Below are 22,525 nucleotides of genomic sequence, written 5' to 3' on the forward strand. Positions count from 1 at the left end.
GAAGTTTATGAATTCCATATATAGGCAAAATTGTGGGGAAAAATTCCTGATATAAGTCCAAAGTGGAATGAGAAATTCTCAAATTTGCTACGATTTTCAGAGTTTTATTCTGAAGCCGCTGAAGAGATTTCAACTCAGCTGATTTTTTCCAACCATAAATTATAGGCAAGTAACTATAATGACTTTGAATCAAGGCCTGAAAAATTAAGAGTTTAGTTTTCATATCGAACCTGTGTTGAAACTTGTATAGTAATCCAAGTGCTGGTGATATTTTAGATTTAAGGTAATGTATATGACTATCCCACGAAAGGTTCCCTTGTAAATGTAAACCTAAATATCGTACGGTGTGAACTTCCTGTATCTCACTTCCATCAATATGAATACTAAATCGATTGCTGAATTTAAAACGAGGTTTAAATCTGATAAGTTGAGTCTTGTCGGAGTTCAGATAGAGCTTATTAAGGCGAATAAACTCTAAAATCAATGACGCATCTCTTTCTATATGAAGCTTTACCGCTGTTTCATTTTTATAGGGATAAATAAGACAAATGTCATCCGCGTAAATAAATATCCTCCCATCCAATGTTAGATCCTTCAAATCGTTTATATAAATAGAAAACAGTAGCGGCCCTAAAACACTACCTTGAGGTACTCCATACCTGACATCTCTCAGTGAACTTTTCTGCCCTTTCAGCTGTACAAACTGTTTCCTGTTAGTTAAATAATTTTTCAATAGCATCAGTCCATTACCACAAATTCCATAAGATTCGAGTTTCCTTATCAAAATATTGTGATCGACAAGATCAAAGGCTTTCGATAAATCATAAAATACCCCAATAACGGCCCGATGACCCTCATCTAATCCCTTGCAAATACTGGTATGCACATTTATAACAGCCTCCTCCGTCCCACATGCTTTCCGAAAGCCATATTGGAAATCATTCAATAAATGATTATCCAAAAAATACCTATACAGTTGACTATGTATTACACGCTCGAAAACAGTGTCAATAACTGGCAGAATTGAAATGGGTCGGAAATCTTCTAACGCAGCAGCGTCACTTTTTTTAGGTATTGGTACCACTTTACGTACTTTAAGGATTTGTGGATATATTGAGGTTCTCACCATGTCATTAAAAATCCTCACTAAATATGGAGTTATTATAGTAGCACAAGATAACAGCGTCTTCGGATATATCCCATCATGCCCACAACTCTTAGAAGGTAATAAGTTACTAATAATGTCCTCTCTTTCCTCATTAGACGTGTAACTAATACGAAAACGTGTGTTATATGTACCCAATGTTCCTAAGCCATTAATATCATCATTCGGGTGCTCGTCAATTCTTGACTTCACCCTCCGAATTGAATCCACAAAATAATTATTCAAAGTTTCACTCTTAAGTTTATCACATTTAACTACTTTTCCATACCTGTCATTTATACATATCTCTCTATCCTTAACTCTTCCAAGTGATCTGTTCAAGAAGCCCCATGACTTTTTAGGATCATTCCTCAAATTCGTTAAAGTATCAGCATAATAGTTGTTCATTGAATTTTTATAAGCAATTTTAATCACTCTACTGATGCTCTTCAAATATAAGTTTATATTTGAATGCGGATTCTTCCTACGAAGCTTCAAAAGACGATCTTTGTACGCCAGAAGTTTCTTAAGATTTCCATTGACCCATGGAGCTATGCTGCTCCTCAAATCATAAATCTTCGTTTTATTCACAGTTGAAATGTTAATCGCTTCGTCCAAACAAGCTGTTAAACAAGAAGTATCAATTGAAGGATCACCTGTGTATTGTAAATCCCGAATTTTATCTATTAGGACATTGTTCAACTTCTCATAATCACAAACCATATAACTAAAAACGATTTCACCAATTTACACGCGTTTTCCCTTGACCAAATTTTGACCATATCACCCTTTACTTCCCATAAAAGGGATCAAAAATATCCGATTGCATAGAGGATTAAGGTAAAACAAATAGTAAGATGACTGCCCACGACCACGATTGCCACTTGTGCCACAAATTATCTACCACAATTTGAAGAAAATTTAACAAAAACTCTAGCAAATTAAAACAAAAAAAACAAGTATATAAGGCCATAAGTTCGGCCAGGCCGAATCTTATGTACCCTCCACCATGGATGGCGTAGAAACTTCTACGAAAGACTGTTATGTACAATCGAATTACTTGGGTTGTGGTATCTTAAAACTTCTTAACATCGTTTTCTAAATTTTGAGTTAGTCCATACGTGGTATATATTAGACAAAAAAGTTATGAATAGTTAAGTCTACAAATCATTACGAATCGATATGGACTTTTTTCACGGTACGTAGAGAGCCAGAATTGAAATATGGGGGTCGCTTATATAGGGGCTATATTCAATAAGAACTTGATATGGACCAATTTTTGTGTGATTGGAAATCGATTTATCTGAGGGATATATATAACTATAGACCGATATGGACCTAGTTAGGCATGGTTGTTAACGACCGTATACTAGCACAATGTACCAAATTTCAACTCACTCGGATGAAATTTGCTCCTCCAAAAGGCTCCAACACCAAATCTCGGGATCGGTTTATATGAGGCTATATATGATTATGGACTGATACGGACCACTTTTGGCATGGTTGTTATATATCATATACTATAACCACGTACCAAATTTCAAGCAGATCGGATGAATTTTGCTTCTCCAAAAGGCATCGGAGGTCAAACCTGGGGATCGGTTTATATGGGAGCTATATATAATTATGGACTGAAAGGAACCAATTCCTGCATGGTTGTTGGATACCATATACTAACATCACGTACCAAATTTCAACCGAATGGGAATAATTTTGCTCTTCCAAGGGGCTCTGGAGGTCAAATCTGGGGATCGGTTTATATGGGGCCTATATATAATTATGGACCGATGTGGACCAATTCTTGCATGTTTATTAGAGATCATATACCAACACCATGTACCAAATTTCAGCCAGATCGGATGAAATTTGCTTCTCTTAGAGGCCTCGCAAGCCAAATCGGGGGATCGGTTAATATGGGGGCTATATATAATTATGGACCGATGTGAACCAATTTTTGCATGGTTGTTAGAGACCAAATACTAACACCATGTACCAAATTTCTGCCAGATCGGATGAAATTTGCTTCTCTTTGAGGCTCCGCAAGCCAAATCTGGGGATCGGTTTATATGGGGGCTATATATAATTATGGACCGATGTGAACCAATTTTTGCGTGGTTGTTAGAGACCAAATACTAACACCATGTACCAAATTTCAGCCAGATCGGATGAAATTTGCTTCTCTTTGAGGCTCCGCAAGCCAAATCTGGGGATTGGTTTATATGGGGGCTATATATAATTATGGACCGATGTGGACCAATTTTTGCACGGTTGTTAGAGACGATATACCAACACCATGTACCAAATTTCAGCCGGATCGGATGAAATTTGCTTCTCTTAGAGGATTCGCAAGTCAAATCTGGGGGTCCGTTTATATGGGGGCTATACGTAAAAGTCGAACGATATGGCCCATTTGCAATACCATCCGACCTACATCAATAGCAACTACTTGTGCCAAGTTTCAAGGCGATAGCTTGTTTCGTTCGGAAGTTAGCGTGATTTCAACAGACGGACGGACGGACATGCTTAGATCGACTCAGAAGTTCACCACGACCCAGAATATATATACTTCATGGGGTCCTAGAGCAATATTTCGATGTGTTACAAACGGAATGATAAAGTTAATATACCCCCATCCTATGGTGGAGGGTATAAAAACAGTGAACCCCGCAGAAATATTCTTTTTTTTTTTTTTGAGTGTGGTAATGAAAAAACACATGTGGGCTAAATGTAGCGGTCGACATATCCAAAACAAATAGAATTTTAATTGACCCTTTAAAAAACAAATTTCAAAATGTCAGTACATAACGTTTTTAATTATACAAAACAATTTATCACAACGTTATAAACGAATGAATCTATGAATTATAAATTTAGTATTAATTTTGAGTGCCGTACAAAGAGTTTCCGACAAAAACAAACAAAATGCGACTGCAACAATTCATTGTTTTATTAGTGGTGGTTAGAAATTTTCAAGAATTGCATGGTGGAATTCGTTATACAAATATAAGATGTTTAGATTTTAATAAAACACTTGTGGCTTTTGTACGCTGTGATTTGAAGGTGGTAGGACGTGGTTTGATCGCCCTTAACGTACATGCAAAAGTGAACTATCCACAACCAATATCAAATGCTACGGTAAGCTTGAAGCATAAACTATCACAATACTTCTTCGACAGTTGTTTTTTTTATACCCACCACCATAGAATGGTGACGGGGGTATAATGAGTTTGTCATTCCGTTTGTAACACATCGAAATATCGATTTTCGACTATATAAAGTATATATATTCTTGATCAGGGAGAAATTCTAAGACGATATAACGATGTCCGTCTGTTCGTCTGTCTGTCTGTCTGTTGTAATCACGCTACAGTCTTCAATAATGAAGCAATCGTGCTGAAATTTTGCACAAACCCGTCTTTTGTCTGCAGGCAGGTCAAGTTCGAAGATGGGCTATATCGGTCCAGGTTTTGATATAGTCCCCATATAAACCTACCTCCCGATTTGGGGTCTTGGGCTTATAGAAATCGTAGTTTTTATCCAATTTGCCTGAAATTTGAAATCTAGAGGTATTTTATGACCATAAAGAGGTGTGCCAAAAATGGTGAGCATCGGTCCATGTTTTGGTATAGCCCCCATTTAGACCGATCTCCCGATTTTACTTCTTGGGCTTATAGAAACCGCAGTTTTTTTTTTAATTTACCTGAAATTGGAAATCTAGAGGTATTGTGGGACCACAAATACGTGTGCCAAAAATTGTGAGTATCGATTCATGTTTTGGTATGGTCCCCATATAAAACGACCTCCCGATTTGGGGTCTTGGGCTTATAGAAACCGTAGTTTTTATCCAAATTGTCTAAAATTGGAAATCTAGAGGTATTTTAGGACCATAAAGAGGTGTGCCGAAAATGGTGGGTATCGGCCCATATTTTGGTATAGCCCCCATATAGACCGATTTCCCGATTTTACTTCTTGGGCTTCTAGAATCCGAAGTTTTTATCCTAGTTGCCTGAAATTGGAAATCTAGAAGTATTGTAGGACCACAAATACGTGTGCCAAAAATTGTGAGTATCGGTCCATATTTTGGTATAGTCCCCATATAGACCGATCTCCGGATTTTACTTCTTGGGCTTATAGAAACCTCAGTTTTTATTCAATTTACCTGAAATTGGAAATCTAGAGGTATTGTAGGACCACAAATACGTGTACCAAAAATTGTGAGTATCGGTCCATGGTTTGGTATAGCCCCCATATAGACCGATTTCCCAATTTTACTTCTTGGGCTTCTAGAATCCGAAGTTTTTATCCTATTTGCCTGAAATTGGAAATTTTGTGGTATTTTCGGGTCATAAAGAGGTGTGCCGAAAACGGTGAGTATCGGTCCATATTTTAGTATAGCCCCATAAGAACGATCTCCCGATTTCTAGAAACCGTAGTTTTTATCTGATTTGCCTGAAATTGTAAATATTCTGGTATTTTAGGATCACAAAAACGTGTATCGGATTAAGTTTTTATCGGTCCAATTGGTAATGTCTCCATATAGACCGACTTCACTTCTTGAGGGTGTAGAAAGAGCACTGATCATGAAAATTGCTTGAAACTCAATGTAAAATTTCCAGATTTTACTTCTACAGATTTAAGATTTCAAATCAAGACGTTATTTTATAATTTTCTTGCACACTTACAAGATATGTTAATGATTCCTCTAAAACTCAAACAAAAATGGTTCTTATAAATCCAGAATCTGATATAGTCCTCATAGGTGAAATCTTTAAATTTATCTTCGGGAAGTGTCCTCAAGTCCTCAAGCCCTCCTGAAATTTCAAAGAAACCCTAATATTTGGTTCATGGTGGTGGGTATTTAAGATTCGGCCCGGCCGAACTTAGTGCTGTATATACTTGTTTTTATTATTTTACAGATGAATATAAGTTTATTTAAGAAAGCCAATGGTTATCGGCCTTTTCTTTACAACAGTACCATGGATTTTTGTGATTTCTTAAAAAACCGAAAAAGATATCCATTTGTGAAAATCTATTGGGATACAGTTCTCCAAAATACAAATTTAAATCATACATGTCCTTATAATGTAAGTATATTGTATTTATAATATAAGATTCGCCAGGAGCAAACCTTCTATTTCCACCATCATGTGATTTGTAAAGGGTCTGATATTGAACACTTTGGACTAAAACAAATTTTTTTTGATCTAAAGAATCATTCATTTATTTTATGAATAGGGTTCACAAAAATTCTTCAATGAATGAAGTCATATGAAATAAAAATGTGTTGGGGGCTATATACAAAGTTTTGTTCCATATACATACATTTAAATATCACTCGATCTGGAAATAATTTGATAGATTTCTACAAAATCTATAGACTCAAAATTTAAGTCGGCTAATGCACTAGGGTGGAACACAATGTTAATAATAAACAAGTAAGGAAAGTCTTAAGTCGGGCGGGGCCGACTATATTATACCCTGCACCACTTTGATCTAAATTTTCGATACCATATCACATCCATCAAATGTGTTTGGGGCTTTATATATAGATTTGTCCCAAATACATACATTTAAATCTCACTCGATCTGGACAGAATTTGATAGACTTCTACAAAATCTATAGACTCAAAATTTAAGTCGGCTAATGCACTAGGGTGGAACACAATGTTCGTAAAAAAATATAGGAAACATTTAAATCTGAAGCAATTTTAAGGAAACTTCGCAAAAGTTTATTTATGATTTATCGCTCGATATATATGTATTAGAAGTTTAGGAAAATTAGAGTCATTTTTACAACTTTTCAACTAAGCAGTGGCGATTTTACAAGGAAAATGTTGGTATTTTGACCTTTTTTGTCGAAATCAGAAAACATATATATGGGAGCTATACTGAACCGATTTCAACCAAATTTTGCACGCATAGCTACAATGCTAATTCTACTCCCTGTGCAAAATTGCAACTAAATCGGAGTAAAAAATTGGCCTCTGTGGTCATATGAGTGTAAATCGGGCGAAAGCTATATATGGGAGCTATATATAAATCTGCACCGATTTCAATCAAACTTGGCACACATAGCTACAATGCTAAATCTACTCCCTGTGCAAAATTTCAACCAAATTGGGTCAAAACTCTGGCTTTTAGGACCATATTAGTCCATACCGGGCGAAAGATATATAAGGGAGCTATATCTAAATCTGAACCGATTTCAATCAAATTTTGCACACTTGACTATACTACTAATTGTACTCCTAGTGCAAAATTTCAACCAAATTGGGCCAAAAATCTGACTTCTGGGGCCATATAAGTCCATATCGGGCGAAAGATATATATGGGAACTATATCTAAATCTGAACCGATTTCAATAAAATTTGACACATTTGACTATAGTACTAATTGTTCTTCTTGTGCAAAATTTTAAGCAAATTAGGGTAAAACTCAGGCTTCTGGGGCCAGATAAGTCCATATCGGCCGAAATATATACAGCTGAGCTCAAAATAATAGTAGTAGCAAATAAATTAAAACACCATCGTGATTTACAGTTTTTGTCGTAAAATTGGTACTGTACTCAGTGTTTTTAGGTTGCGAACATATAGACGGGATCCTCTTCAATCATAAAGCACCATTTTCGACTCATCCATCCAATGTTCCTCCATTTCTGTACTGGGGAATGTTCCTCCATTTCTGTACTGACCAATGGAAATCCTCTTGGGCATACTTTATTCTTTTCGATACATGTTTTTTTTTTTTTGAAAGGAGAGTGACTTTTCTTGGACTATGGACAGCTAAATTATTTTCGTCTTTTAATTGTTTGTAAGCTAGCTTATAACCCTTTTATTTGTTTTGGAGCTTCTTATGTCGATTTTTTTACAACAACAATAGCATCAGAAGTTAAACCAACGGTATTTTTTTATTATGCACACTCCAAACAATGATATAGTAAAAAACAAAGATAAAATAAACCTTTAGTGGAAGGAATAGAAGAAGCAGAAAAAAAAATTCAGCACAGCACTACTATTATTTTGAGCACAACTGTATATGGGAGCTATATCTAAATCTGAAGCGATTTCTTCCAAAATCAATAGGGTTCTATTTTGAGCCAAAACACATACTTGTGCCAAATTTGAAGTCGATTGGACTAAAACTGGACCTAGACTTTGATTACAAAAATGTGTTCACGGACAGACGGACAGACGGACATGGCTATATCGACTCAGGAGCCCACCCTGAGCATTTTTGCCAAAGACACCATGTGTCTATTTCGTCTCCTTCTGCGTGTTGCAAACATATGCACTAACTTATAATACCCTGTTCCACAGTGTGGCGCAGGTTATAATAATAGGATTATTTTCGGGAACTAGATCCCGGAATTTTGCGATAGTTTCGCTACCGCTTTATCGCTAATTAAGTGCGGGAATTTCGAATTTTGAAGACAAATTTTGTTAATTTTACACAAAGGCTGACCATCACGCCTATACCACAAATATAAATAAAAAAGATAATTCAAGAAAATTTATTAGACATGAATATTTTTTTTTAACTTGTTAAAGAAAATTTTGTAGTTTGAAGGAAAACTTTCGAGTTCAAAATTGCAAGAATGTTTTTAGTTCAACATGGGCGCATTTGTAGTAGAATTTGCAATTTTAAAGAAATAATGAATTTTTTTGTGATTCATTTATGTATAATTTCTTGCCGTTTTCTTTTCAGTTCATTTAACTAACAATTTTTAGAGTAAAATAAACTTTCTCGAAACATAATAATTCCATGAACAAAAATAAAATTAATTCGCTCTAGTGAAATAGAGGGTTCACTTTTTTTGAGTGTATTTTATATAAAAAATACAAAAATGATTTATAGTACCATTGGTTTAATTTTGTCTTAGTAGAGAGGCAAATATAATGTAATTATTTATTTTTTTTTTTTTGGGTTTTTTCAATGATGAAGTCATGGTGCTGAAGTCGGCAGGCAGTTCTCCATAAAAACCGATCTTCCGATTTGATTTCTGGAAAGCATGAAAACCGCAATTTTCATCTGATTAACTTGAAATTTGAAATCCAGATGTATTTTGGGTCCATAAAAGCTGTAGTCTTCATATAAACCGATTTTCCCTATTTAACTTCTCGAGAACAAGGAAAACTCGAAGCATGAATAATTTCAAATTTATAGAAAATTTTTATATATGCCAAATTTTGTCAAAATTTTATTTTTATAGGAAATTTTGTAAAATTTTCAGTTCCATAGGATTTTTTTTTTTTTTTGAAATTTTAACTCTATAGAAAATTTTATCAAAATTTTATTTCTTCAGAAAAAATTTTCAAAATTTTATATCTATAAAAAATTTAGTCAACATTTTTTTTTTTCTATAGAAAATTTTGTCAACATTTTATGTCGATAGAAAAGTTTGTCAAAGTTTTATTTCTATAGAAAATTTAGTCAAAATTTTATTTCTATAGAAAATTTAGTCAAAATTTTATTTCTATAGAAAATTTAGTCAAAATTTTATTTCTATAGAAAATTTTGTCAAAATTTAATTTCTATAGAAAAGTTTGTCAAAATTTTATTGCGATAGACAATTTTGTCAAAATTTATTTTCTATAGAAAATTTAGTCAAAATTTTAATTATATTGAAAATTTTGTCAAAATTTTATTTTTATAGAAAATTTTGTCAAAATTTTATTCCTTTTTTTTCATAAGCAAACAATAAGCAAATGTTATAACTATTCACATTGACTGTGCATCGAGTTCCAGCAAACTAGACAAAGTACTCCATATATCTTAACTAATTATTTTGTCATATTCTTGATTTAGAATATGATGTCTCTTCAGCCTCTTCACCTCGTCAGTGTCATCAAGTGGAGTTATAGCAAGTATGTTGGAATGATTATTTAGACTAGCTAAGTATCGCGAACTGTAACGTTTTACTTCATCGTCCTATAATGGAATTCCAAGATCTCTGTGTAGAGTATTGTTGTTCACAAACCAGGGTGCATCGGTCATTAACATTAAAGTTTTTGATTGAAATCGCTGCAGAATGCTGATATTTGATTTACTGGTTGTCCCCCATATTTGGATGCCATAAGTCCATATCGGTTTCAGAATTGCTTTATACAGCATTATTTTGTTTTCAGTTGATAATTTTGAACGTTTTCCCAATAGCCAATACATTTTCTTTCGCTTATAATCCAACTGCTTCCTTTTGGCAACGACATGATCTTTCCAGTTAAGTTTTTTATCAAAGTGAAGGCCCAAATATTTGACACTGTCTGCTTTGGGAATAATGCTTCTGTTGATTTACTTGTAAATTTGTTTAGGCAGTAGGCGACTATCAAACCTTTTTTCGGAAGGTTCCAGTGTGGTTCACCTTGGGTTTAGTGAACTGCCTGAATTTATTCTGATAATTGGTTGATAGTTTCGCTGCAAATAGATGATGCTGATGAGGAATGTGGTAATACCGAAACGTGCGTTCATCCAACCATCTTGCAGTCTATAGGGCTTTGCCCAAATAAATTTGACAAACAAAATTTTGACAAAATTTTCTATAAAAATAAAATTTTAATAAAATTTTCTCTAGAAATAAAATTTTGACAACATTTTTTATAATAAAATAAAATGTTGACAAAATTTTCTATAGAAATAAAATGTTGGTCGATTTTTTTGGTTCGAGTGGCAACCATGATTATGAACCGATATGGACGAATTTGTGCATGGTTGTTACTAGCGCAATGTACCAAATTTCAACCAAATATATATTGGATCCAAAGATTTTGACCTTTCTTTAAGGATTTTGGTATTGATTCCGAGCCAAAGATGTGGGTTCTTTAAAATAAGGAATTTTTTTTGCGACCTATCTAGCTTTAAATCTAGGATCTAGGATCGAATTTTCATTCAATTTTTCCGACATATTAATAAAGCTATTCACGTATTTTAAATTTACATCCAAAACATTGAATTGAGATCACACCTAAAGAAGTGATGCAAATTCAGTGCAACGGCTGTTGAAATGGTGGACATCCGTCCTATGACAAGCCCATGTTAAAATAATCGCTTCTAGGCCAATTTTGCACCACTTCCGGGGCCAAAAAGAACATTTTCACTACTTTTTTGGTTTTTGTTTATCCAAATCCATAGTTTTCTCGCTTATTTGGTCTGGAGTTCCTCGATTAGATCTGAATCCTCATTATTGGTTTTTAATCTGTTGTTCAACCTTAAATTTTTATATTTCCAACGGTATTCGGGAGTAAAGTTTGCCGGCTACTGATAATAAAGATATTCTTCGATGGTTTTCAAACAATTGATTGTGTCCTTTTTTGAAAATCGGTTTGATTATATTTGGTTATTACAGCTTGTTTTCACTCCATACACACAAAAAAAAATTTCCTGATTCAATCACGAAATTAATTGATCCAATTAATTTTTAATTGAAAGGTCTTCAATCACAGAAATGTAGTATCAATTAAAAAATTAATTGAAGGTCAATTAAAAAGTTAATTGATCCAATTAAAAAATTAATTGATACTATTATTTTTGTGATTGATTTTTGTTTCAACTAAAAAATTTGTTAAATCAATTAAATATTTAATTTAAAACTCAATTAAAATTTTAATTGGAAAATTTTTCGTAAATTTTTTTTTGTGTGTATTCATTATTTCTAATACACCCTCCGGAACGAAATTCGCTTTTAATGTTAATTAATTTCTGTAAGAGCAACTTAAACGCGAATCTATGACAAACTATGCAACGAGTGCCTTTTTGATTGATTTTAAATAATCTTTTTAATTTGCTTATAAAGAAAATTTGCTAGTTGCAAAAGAAAACTTTGGTTGTCCAAAATTTCGTTCCTCAGAAAAGAAAACTTTCAAAAGTCCGCTGGCAAAGTAATGGCCTTTGTTTTTTGGCATGGAATAATTTTTATCGATTATCTTGAGAAGGGAAAAACCATCAAAAGTGACTATTATATGGCGTTATTGGAGCGTTTGAAGGTCGAAATCGCGTCAAAAAGGGCCCATATGAAGAAGAAAAAAGTGTTGTTCCACCAAGACAACGCACCGTGCCACAAGTCATTGAGAACGATGGCAAAAATTCATGAATTGGGCTTCACATTGTTTCCCCACCCACCGTATTCTCCAGATCTGGCCCTAGCGAATTTTTCTTGTTCTCAGACCACAAAAGGATGCTCGCAGGGAAAAAAATTGGCTACAAGGAAGAGGTGATCGCCGAAACTGAGGCCTATTTTGAGGCAAAACCGAAGGAGTACTACCAAAATGGTATCAAAAAATTGGAAGGTCGTTATAATCGTTGTATCGCTCTTGAAGGGAACTATAATAAACATAATAAACACGAATTTTGACAAAAAAAAATGTGTTTTTCTTTGTTAGACCGGGGACTTATCAACCAACCTGTTAGAGAGTGTAAAAATATGTGATGACTTTATAAATACAAATAAACAATTAATTAGTTTATAAATAAATAAAAACAAATAAATATTGTGGCGTCCTTTTTTCGACAACGAAAAAGTCTTTTCATAAAGATCAAAACATTTTAGGTTGTGACATGTTTTTTTTTTAACAGGAAGAAAAACATTTTTGAGGAATACCATAACATTGTAGATCGTGACCATTGTCTTTTAATGGAAACAAAATTCTTTTTATCAATATAATAACATTTTAGATGATTACAAGTTTATTTTTCTTAGAACCATGTTCACTGAGCAAATATGTTACATGGTCGCCGCAAAAATAGCTCCTATCATATTATTTTGCTCTTCGAATATGCTTGTGACAATCATGTTTCTTCTCTGCGTGTACAACGAATCTATTTTATTGAACTCTCATTTCCTACTGATGGTGTATATATGAACTTGCTCCCGGCCATTATTATTCTAACACCTTTGTATATTATATTTCTTTTGTACTCCTACCATTCTACCATCTATTTAGCATGATATTATTGTAAGAAATACCACACTCAATGAGGATATGTTCAAATATATGCCTTTGCCATCTGGAGATTATTTGTTCAAGCTGCGAGTGGCCATTTACAATTATTGGGTAGCAGAGGTACAAACATCACTCACAACCACCGATCTCGTTCCAAGAAAATTCTAGAGTAATTATCGTAAATTGAAGATATAATACACACACACAAAACAAATTTGTTGGGACAACTAATTCTTTTGCCAACCGATATATTTGGTCCCAGGTACTATCAGGAAATAACTTACAAAATGTGTTACTACAACCAACTGTTGTCTGACATAGTTGTAAACACATTTGTTTGGATAACTAATATATGAGAAGACGAACCGTATATTGGCAACCATAACCAATTCGATTTATTATGTGAGTAGGACAACCAATGATATGATGATAATATGTTGAATTATCGAGACAACCAATATTTTGCTATTAATAATAATCGAAAACCGTGTAAAAATATAAAGAAAACTCATTGATACTATTTTAATTGTTATACTAATTTATTGTGTATTCATAAAAACGTAAATAGAAGCATAAAAACATTAAATATCTAGTAATCCCCAACAATTATTTCTTCGCCAGTAGCGGGTATAGATACATATGACAATTTACATTAATTTTTGTAAGTCAATAATTTGTACAGTCACCAGTATGCAAACTTTTGAATAAATGAAGAATTAAAACAAGTAAGGAAAGTCTAAAGTCGGGCGGGGCCGACTATATTATACCCTGCATCACTTTGTAGATCTAAATTTTCGATACCATATCACATCCGTCAAATGTGTTGGGGGCTATATATAAAGATTTGTCCCAAATACATACATTTAAATATCACTCGATCTGCACAGAACTTGATAGACTTCTACAACATCTATAGACTCAAAATTTGAGTCGGCTAATGAACTAGGGTGGAATACAATGTTAGTACAAAACAAGTGTATACGGCCGCAAGTTCGGCCAGGCCGAATCTTATGTACCCACCACCATGGATTGCGTAGAAACTTCTACGAAAGACTGTCATCCACAATCGAATTACTTGGGTTGTGGTATCTTAAAACTTCTTATTCCTGCATGGTTGTTGGATACCATATATTAACATCACGTACCAAATTTCAACCGAATGGGAAGAATTTTGCCCTTCCAATGGGCTCTGGAGGTCAAATCTGGGGATCGGTTTATATGGGGCCTATATATAATTATGGACCCATATCGACCAATTTTTGCATGGGAGTTTGAGGCCATATATTAACACCACGTACCAAATTTCAACTGAATCAGATGAATTTTGGTCTTCCAAGAGGTTCCGGAGGTCAAATCTGGTGATCGGTTTATATGGGGGCTATATATAATTATGAACCGATGTGGACCAATTTTTGCATGGTTGTTAGAGACCATATACCAACACCATGTACCAAATTTCAGCCGGATCGGATGAAATTTGCTTCTCTTAGAGGCCTCGCAAGCCAAATCGGGGGATCGGTTTATATGGGGGCTATATATAATTATGGACCGATGTGGACCAATTTTTGCATGGTTGTTCGAGACCATATACCAACACCATGTACCAAATTTCAGCCGGATCGGATGAAAGTTGCTTCTCTTAGGGGCCTCGCAAGCAAAATCGGGGGATCGGTTTATATGGGGGCTATATATAATTATGAACCGATGTGGACCAATTTTTGCATGGTTGTTAGAGACCATATGCTAACACCATGTACCAAATTTCAGCCGGATCGGATGAAATTTGCTTCTCTTAGGGGCCTCGCAAGCCAAATCGGGGGATCGGTTTATATGGGGGCTATATATAATTATGGACCGATGTGGACCAATTTTTGCATGGTTGTTGGAGACCATATACTAACACCATGTACCAAATTTCAGCCGGATCGGATGAAATTTGCTTCTCTTAGAGGCCTCGCAAGCCAAATTTTGGGGTCCGTTTATATGGGGGCTATACGTAAAAGTGGACCGATATGGCCCATTTGCAATACCATCCGACCTACATCAATAACAACTACTTGTGCCAAGTTTCAAGTCGATAGCTTGTTTCGTTCGGAAGTTAGCGTGATTTCAACAGACGGACGGACGGACGGACGGACGAACGGACGGACATGCTCAGATCGACTCAGAATTTCACCACGACCCGGAATATATATACTTTATGGGGTCTTAGAGCAATATTTCGATGTGTTACAAACGGAATGACAAAGTTAATATACCCCCCATCCTATGGTGGTGGGTATAACAAGTAAGGAAAGTCTAAAGTCGGGCGGGGCCGACTATATTATACAATGCACCACTTTGTAGATCTAAATTTTCGATACCGTATCACATCCGTCAAATGTGTTGGGGGTTATATATAAAGGTTTGTCCCAAATACATACATTTAAATATCACTCGATCTGGACAGGACTTCTACAAAATCTATAGACTCAAAATTTGAGTCGGCTAATGAACTAGGGTGGAGCACAATGTTAGTAAAAAAAATATGGGAAACATTTAAATCTGAAGCAATTTTAAGGAAACTTCGACAAAGTTTATTCATGATTTATCGCTCGATATATATGTATTAGAAGTTTAGGAAAATTAGAGTCATGTTTACAACTTTTCGACTCAGCAGTGGCGATTTTACAAGGAAAATGTTGGTATTTTGACCATTTTTGTCGAAATCAGAAAAACATATATATGGGAGCTATATCTAAATCTGAAACGATTTCAACCAAACCAAATTTGGCACGCATAGCAACAATGCTTATTATACTCCCTGTGCAAAATTTAAACTAAATCGCAGTAAAAAATTGGCCTCTGTGGTCATATGAGTGTAAATCGGGCGAAAGCTATATATGGGAGGTATAACTAAATCTGAACCGATTTCAACCAAATTTGGCACGCATAGCAACAATGCTTATTATACTCCCTGTGCAAAATTTCAACTAAATCGCAGTAAAAAATTGGCCTCTGTGGTCATATGAGTGTAAATCGGGCGAAAGCTATATATGGGAGCTATATCTAAATCTGAACCGATTTCAACCAAATTTGGCACACATGACTACACTACTAATTGTACTTCTAGTGCAAAATTTCAACCAAATTGGGCCAAAACTCTGGCTTCTAGGACCATATTAGTCAATATCGGGCGAAAGATATATATGGGAGCTATATTTAAATCTGAACCGATTTCAATAAAATTTAGCACACTTGACTACACAACTAATTGTACTCCTCGTGCAAAATTTCACGCAAATCGGGATAAAACTCTGGCTTCTGGATTTATATAAGTGAATATCGGGCGAAAGATATATATGGGAGCTATATCTAAATCTGAACCGATTTCTTCCAAAATCAATAGGGTTCTATTCTGACCTAAAACAGGAACATGTGCCAAATTTGAAGTCGATTGGACTTAAACTGCGACCTAGACTTTGATCACAAAAATGTGTTCACAGACAGACGGACGGACGGACGGACAGACGGACATGGTTATATCGACTCAGGGAACCAACCCGGGCATTATTGCCAAAGACACCATGTGTCTATCTCGTCTCCTTCTGGGTGTTACAAACATATGCACTAACTTATAATACCCTGTTCCACAGTGTGGCGCGCGCAGGGTATAATAAAATAGAAAATTTTAAGATTTTAGATTACATAGAGTCATTCACGGTGTAAAACACCGATTTTATACTTATACTTTTTGAATCATATTTGGTTACTTTTGTTTAAAATTCCAAACCATATTACATTCTGTGCGGTATTTGATGTTGAGACCAGGGTTGGCCTGTCACAAACTGTGACTTTTGCGACATACGTTTGCGACGGTATAATACGTATGTCGCAAAAGTCGTAAACCTACTGTAGAAAACCAAATTTTGAATAGAAGAAATCCTGAACATTTTTTAATTTAGTTTGACAGCATTTGCTGTGAGTTTCTGCAGAAATTTGTGAAAGTTTTCCCATGGTCAAGCCTATTTTCTTAGGTGGTATCGAAATTCCCGTTAGTGAGTGTGTAAAATACCTTGGAGTTATATTGGACAGGAGACTGAACTTAAAGCTAAGAAAGGACGAGAAAATCCACGGTTACCCTGTACTCGTGCAAAAGGCAATAGGGAAAATGTGGGGACTAAAACCGAAAATTGTGAACATTCCTAAGAATTGAAACTTCTTCGCACCTACCATCGTCTTGGATATCATCGAATTCGCTGCCTAGCCGACGCGACTAAAGTATTTTCAGTTTGCGACTTTTGTTACTTTTTCTACATTTACGACGCGTATGTGACGTTTACGACGTTTACAACTTTGCGACAGTCGCAAACCTAAAAAAGTTTGATACAGACCATCTCTGGTTGAGACCCATAAACAGGTAGTTTTCTTTGGCTTGGAAAGGGTCTTCAAAATAGTAGATACTTTTTGCCACACAATATTTTATAGGCTCGTAAAGACCTGAAGTTACCAACGAAAATAATATGTGGTTGCAAACATAATTTGTATACCCTCCACCATAGGATGGGGGTATATTAACTTTGTCATTCCGTTTGTAATACATCGAAATATTGCTCTAAGACCGCATAAAATATATATATTCTGGGTCGTGGTGAAATTCTGAGTCGATCTAAGCATGTCCGTCCGTCCGTCTGTTGAAATCACGCTATCTTCCGAACGAAACAAGCTATCGCCTTGAAACTTGGCACAAGTAGGTCGGATGGTATTGCAAATGGGCCATATCGGTCCAATTTTACGTATAGCCCCCATATAAACGGACCCCCAGATTTGGCTTGCGAATCCTCTAAGAGAAGCAAATTTCATCTGATCCAGCTGAAATTTGGTACATGGTGTTAGTATATGGTCTCTAACAACCGTGCAAAAATTGGTCCACATCGGTCCATAATTATGTATAGCCCCCATATAAACCGATCCCCAGATTAGGCTTGCGGAGCCTCTAAGAGAAGCAAATTTCATCCGATCCGGCTGAAACTTGGTACATGGTGTTAGTATATGGTCTCTAATAACCATGCAAAAATTGGTCCAGATCGGTCCATAATTATATATAGGCCCCATATAAACCGATCTCCAAATTTGACCTCCGGAGCCTCTTGGAAGAGCAAAATTCATCTGCTTCAGTTGAAATTTGGTACGTGGTGTTAATATATGGCCTCAAACGCCCATGCAAAACTTGGTCGAAATCGGTCCCCCCATATAATCCGATTCCCAGATTTGACCTCCGGAGCCTCTTGGAAGACAAAAATTCATCTGATTCAGTTGAAATTTGGTACGTGATGTTAGTATATGGTATCCAACAATCATGCAGGAATTGGGTTCTATCAGTCCATAATTATATATAGCCCCATATAAACCCATCCCGAGATTTGGTTTTGGAGCCTCTTGGAGAAGCAAAATTCATCCCATCTGGTTGAAATTTGGTACGTGGTGTTGGTATATGATATTTAACAACCATGCCAAAAGTGGTCCATATCAGTCCTACGTTCCTTTTAAATTTCAAGTAAATCGAAGAAGTTTAGTTTGTGCTGCAATGTGCTAAAAAATGGAAGTCCCCTTACCTGATCAAATATCGAAAAATAAATCAGAATTTGTTTATCCTGATATGTGCAAAGAAAAAACCTTTGGAAAACGTGAACCGAACACGTTTTTCGTTTCCTAGCGTTTTTTTTAATTCTTGCAATAACAAAATTTAATCCAAAAACACAATTCATTTCGTTTATATCAAGCACTGTTCTTTTTTGACTTTAAGTCTGTAATAAGACACAAGAAGTGTCAAAGCAAGAAGTGTCAAAGCAAAATAAAGTTTTTTTAACTCTTTCAGGTTTGGTGGTTAGTTAACTAACCACCTGCTTTTGCTTGTATAAAACTGATTGTGTGCCGTCTCAAGTCAAATTTTTTTAAATTCTTACATTTGTAAAGCCACTGTTAATCATTTGTTGCGAGACTTTGTCGCTAGAGTGCACCGGTTATGTTTTTATCTTTACTTAAACTTGGGGAAATCCCTTGATTTTTAACCTGTCAGTTGTGATTGAAATAAAGCAGCATCAAGTGTTTATAAATCAACGAGATCAGTTGTGTTCATTTATTTTTATACCCAACACCATAGAATGGTGACGGGGGTATAATAAGTTTGTCATTCCGTTTGTAACACATCGAAATATCGATTTCCGACTATATAAAGTATATATATTCTTGATCAGGGAGAAATTCTAAGACGATATAACGATGTCCGTCTGTCCGTCTGTCTGTCTGTCTGTTGTAATCACGCTACAGTCTTCAATAATGAAGCAATCGTGCTGAAATTTTGCACAAACTCGTCTTTTGTCTGCAGGCAGGTCAAGTTCGAAAATGGGCTATATCGGTCCAGGTTTTGATATAGTCCCCATATAAGCCGACCTCCCGACTTGGGGTCTTGGGCTTATAGAAATCGTAGTTTTTATCCAATTTGCCTGAAATTGGAAATCTAGAGGTATTGTAGGACTACAAATACGTGTGCCAAAAATTGTGATTATCGGTCCATATTTTGGTATAGCCCCCATATAGACTGATCTCCCGATTTTACTTCTTGGGCTTATAGAAACCGCAGTTTTTATCCAATTTACCTGGAATTGGATATCGAGAGGTACTTTAGAACCGTAAAGAGGTGTGCCCAAAATGGTGAGCATCGGTCCATGTTTTGGTATGGTCCCCATATAAACCGACATCCCGATTTGGGGTCTTGGGCTTATAGAAACCGTAGTTTTTATCCAATTTGCCTGAAATTGAAAATCTAGAGGTACTTGAGGACCATCAAAAGGTGTGCCGAAAATGGTCTCTATCGTTCCATGTTTTGGTATAGCCCCCATATAGACCGATCTCCCGATTTTACATCTTGGGTTTATAGAATCCGTAGTTTATATACAATTTGCCTGAAATTGGAAATTTATAGGTATTTTAGGACCATAAAGAGGTTTGCCACAAATGGTGAGTATCGGTCCATGTTTTGATATAGCCCCCATATAGACCGATATCCCGATTTTACTTCTTGGGCTTCTAGAATCCGGAGTTTTTATCCAATTTGCCTGAAATTGGAAATGTAGAGGTATTTTCGGGCCATAAAGAGGTGTGCCGAAAACGGTGAATATAGGTCAATATTTTAGTATAGCCCCCATAAGAACGATCTCCCGATTTAACTCGGATTAAGTTTTTATCGGTCCATTCGTAATGCCTCCATTTAGACCGACTTCACTTCTTGAGGGTATAGAAGGCGCACTGATCATGAAAATTTCTTGAAACTCAATGTAGAATATCCAGATTTTACTTCTCGGGTGAAAATCTACAGATTTAAGATTTCAAATCAAGACGTTATTTTATAATTTTCTTGCACACTTACAACAGATGTTAATGATTCCTCTAAAACTCAAACAAAAATGGTTCTTATAAATCCAGAATCTGATATAGTCCTCATAGGTGAAATTTATCTTCGGGAAGTGTCCTTAAGCCCTCCTGAAATTTCAAAGGAAACCCTAATATTTGGTTCATGGTGGTGGGTATTTAAGATTCGGCCCGGCCGAACTTACTGCTGTATATACTTGTTTTTACTTGTTTTTTTTTGTTTTGTGATAACATATATATATAAAAAATCGAAAATAATTTTTGTTTTATTTGATTTTATTTTGTTGCAACCACTACGGTGGTTAGTTAACTAACCACCCTATATTCCAAAATCCTGAAGCAAAACTTTATTATACCCTCCACCATAAGATGGTGACTATAACTACTACGTAGCCCAGTGGATAGTGTGTTGGCTTACAAACTGTATGGGCCTCGGTTCGATTCTCCGCCCAGGCGAAAGGTAAAATTTAAAAAAAAAATTATAAAATTGAATAATTTCTTCAATATTATTTGTATTACAGAAAAAGGTGCCAAGAACTAAAAATTTCGTGGAAGTGAAAATTATGTGAGGGAATGATCACAATCTTCTTTGGGGAAAATTCTTCCAAGCATATAATATTTTTGGGCTCAAAATGCTTCCAAACATATAATATGTTCACATAAAACAAACATATTAATATTTCGGCAGTATCCAATAATATATGTGCTTCCTGCAAAATATGTTTGGAACATATATTAAAGAAGCGATTTTTTTTGAGGGTGTACGAAATCCATGGTGGAGGGTACATAAGATTCGGCCTGGCCGAACTTACGGCCGTATATACTTGGTTTTTTTTTTCTTTTATTTTATAATAAATAAACCTATATTAAACCAAAAAAGCAGTTCTAAAAATTATAAAACTGTGGCCCAAAGAGTTAATCGGCTCGTGGGCGCCGAAAACTATGCTATATAAATATAATTGTTTGACTGTTAGCAAGAAAAGATTCTTATACAATGCGCCAAACTGTGGAACAGGGTATTATAAGTTAGTGCATATGTTTGCATTGCCCAGAAGGAAACGAGATAGATATATGGGGTATTTGACAAAAATGCTCGGGGGGGGGGGGGGGGTCCTGAGTCGATATGCCATGTCCGTCTCTCTGCGAACACATTTTTGTGATCAAGGTCTAGGTCGCAGGTGTGTCAAATTTGATAGAAATCGGTTCAGATTAAGATATAGCTCTCATATATATCTTTCGCCCGATATGGGCTTATATATGCCCAGAAGTCAGAGTTTTACCCTAATTTGCTAGAAATTTTGTACAAGAAGAATAATTAGTACTATAGTCTAGTGTGTGAAATTTTATAGAAATCGGTTCAGATTTAGATATAGCTCTCATATACATCTTTCGCCCGATATGGGCTTATATATGCCCAGAAGTCAGATTTTTATCCTGATTTGCTTGAAATTTTGCATAAGGAGTGCAATTGGTACTAATATAATCAAGTGTGCCAAATTTGGTTGAAATCGGTTCAGATTTAGATATATCTCCCATATATAGCTTTCGCCCGATTTACACTCATTTGACCACAGAGGCCAATTTTTAGCTCCGATTTAGTTGAAATTTTGCACAGGAAGTAGAATTAACATTCTGGCTATCCGTACCAAATTTGGTTTGGTTGAAATCGGGTCAGATTTAGATATAGCTCTCATATATAGCTTTCGCTTGATTTACACATTGATTTAGTTGAAATTTTGCATAGGGAGTAGAATTAGCTTTGTTGCTATGCGTGCCAAATTTGGTTGAAATCGGTTCAGATTTAGATATAGCTCCCACATATGTATGTTTACACCGAACCATATGAAAATCACACTTTTTTTTTGGCCGTGTACTGGAGACCAATAGTACACGATTTTCCTTGATTCTGTATCCCTTGTATTTGAGATTCAATCCATTTTACCATATGTATTTGTATGTTATCACATTTAGGATAAATTAGGAGGTCAATAGATTCAACAAAAATTGAATTTTAATTGGAAGTTTTATAAAAAACAAA

General features: G+C 35.3%; 2 protein-coding genes across 3 annotated transcripts in view; one reads left to right on the forward strand and one right to left on the reverse strand.

Annotated features, from left to right (window-relative positions):
- The window catches only part of LOC142237265 (capon-like protein), a 795,171-nt gene that overhangs the window by 391,503 nt on the left and 381,143 nt on the right, over positions 1-22,525 (reverse strand). The window lies entirely within an intron of this gene.
- LOC142233378 (uncharacterized) lies at positions 4,067-22,479 on the forward strand. The gene is made up of 4 exons (XM_075304275.1): positions 4,067-4,279; positions 6,061-6,228; positions 13,078-13,197; positions 22,459-22,479. The coding sequence occupies exons 1-4, from the start codon at positions 4,067-4,069 to the stop codon at positions 22,477-22,479; spliced, it is 522 nt and encodes a 173-aa protein (XP_075160390.1).

This window comes from Haematobia irritans, chromosome 4, assembly GCF_050003625.1.
Source record: "Haematobia irritans isolate KBUSLIRL chromosome 4, ASM5000362v1, whole genome shotgun sequence".
Taxonomy (NCBI): Eukaryota; Metazoa; Arthropoda; class Insecta; order Diptera; family Muscidae; genus Haematobia; species Haematobia irritans.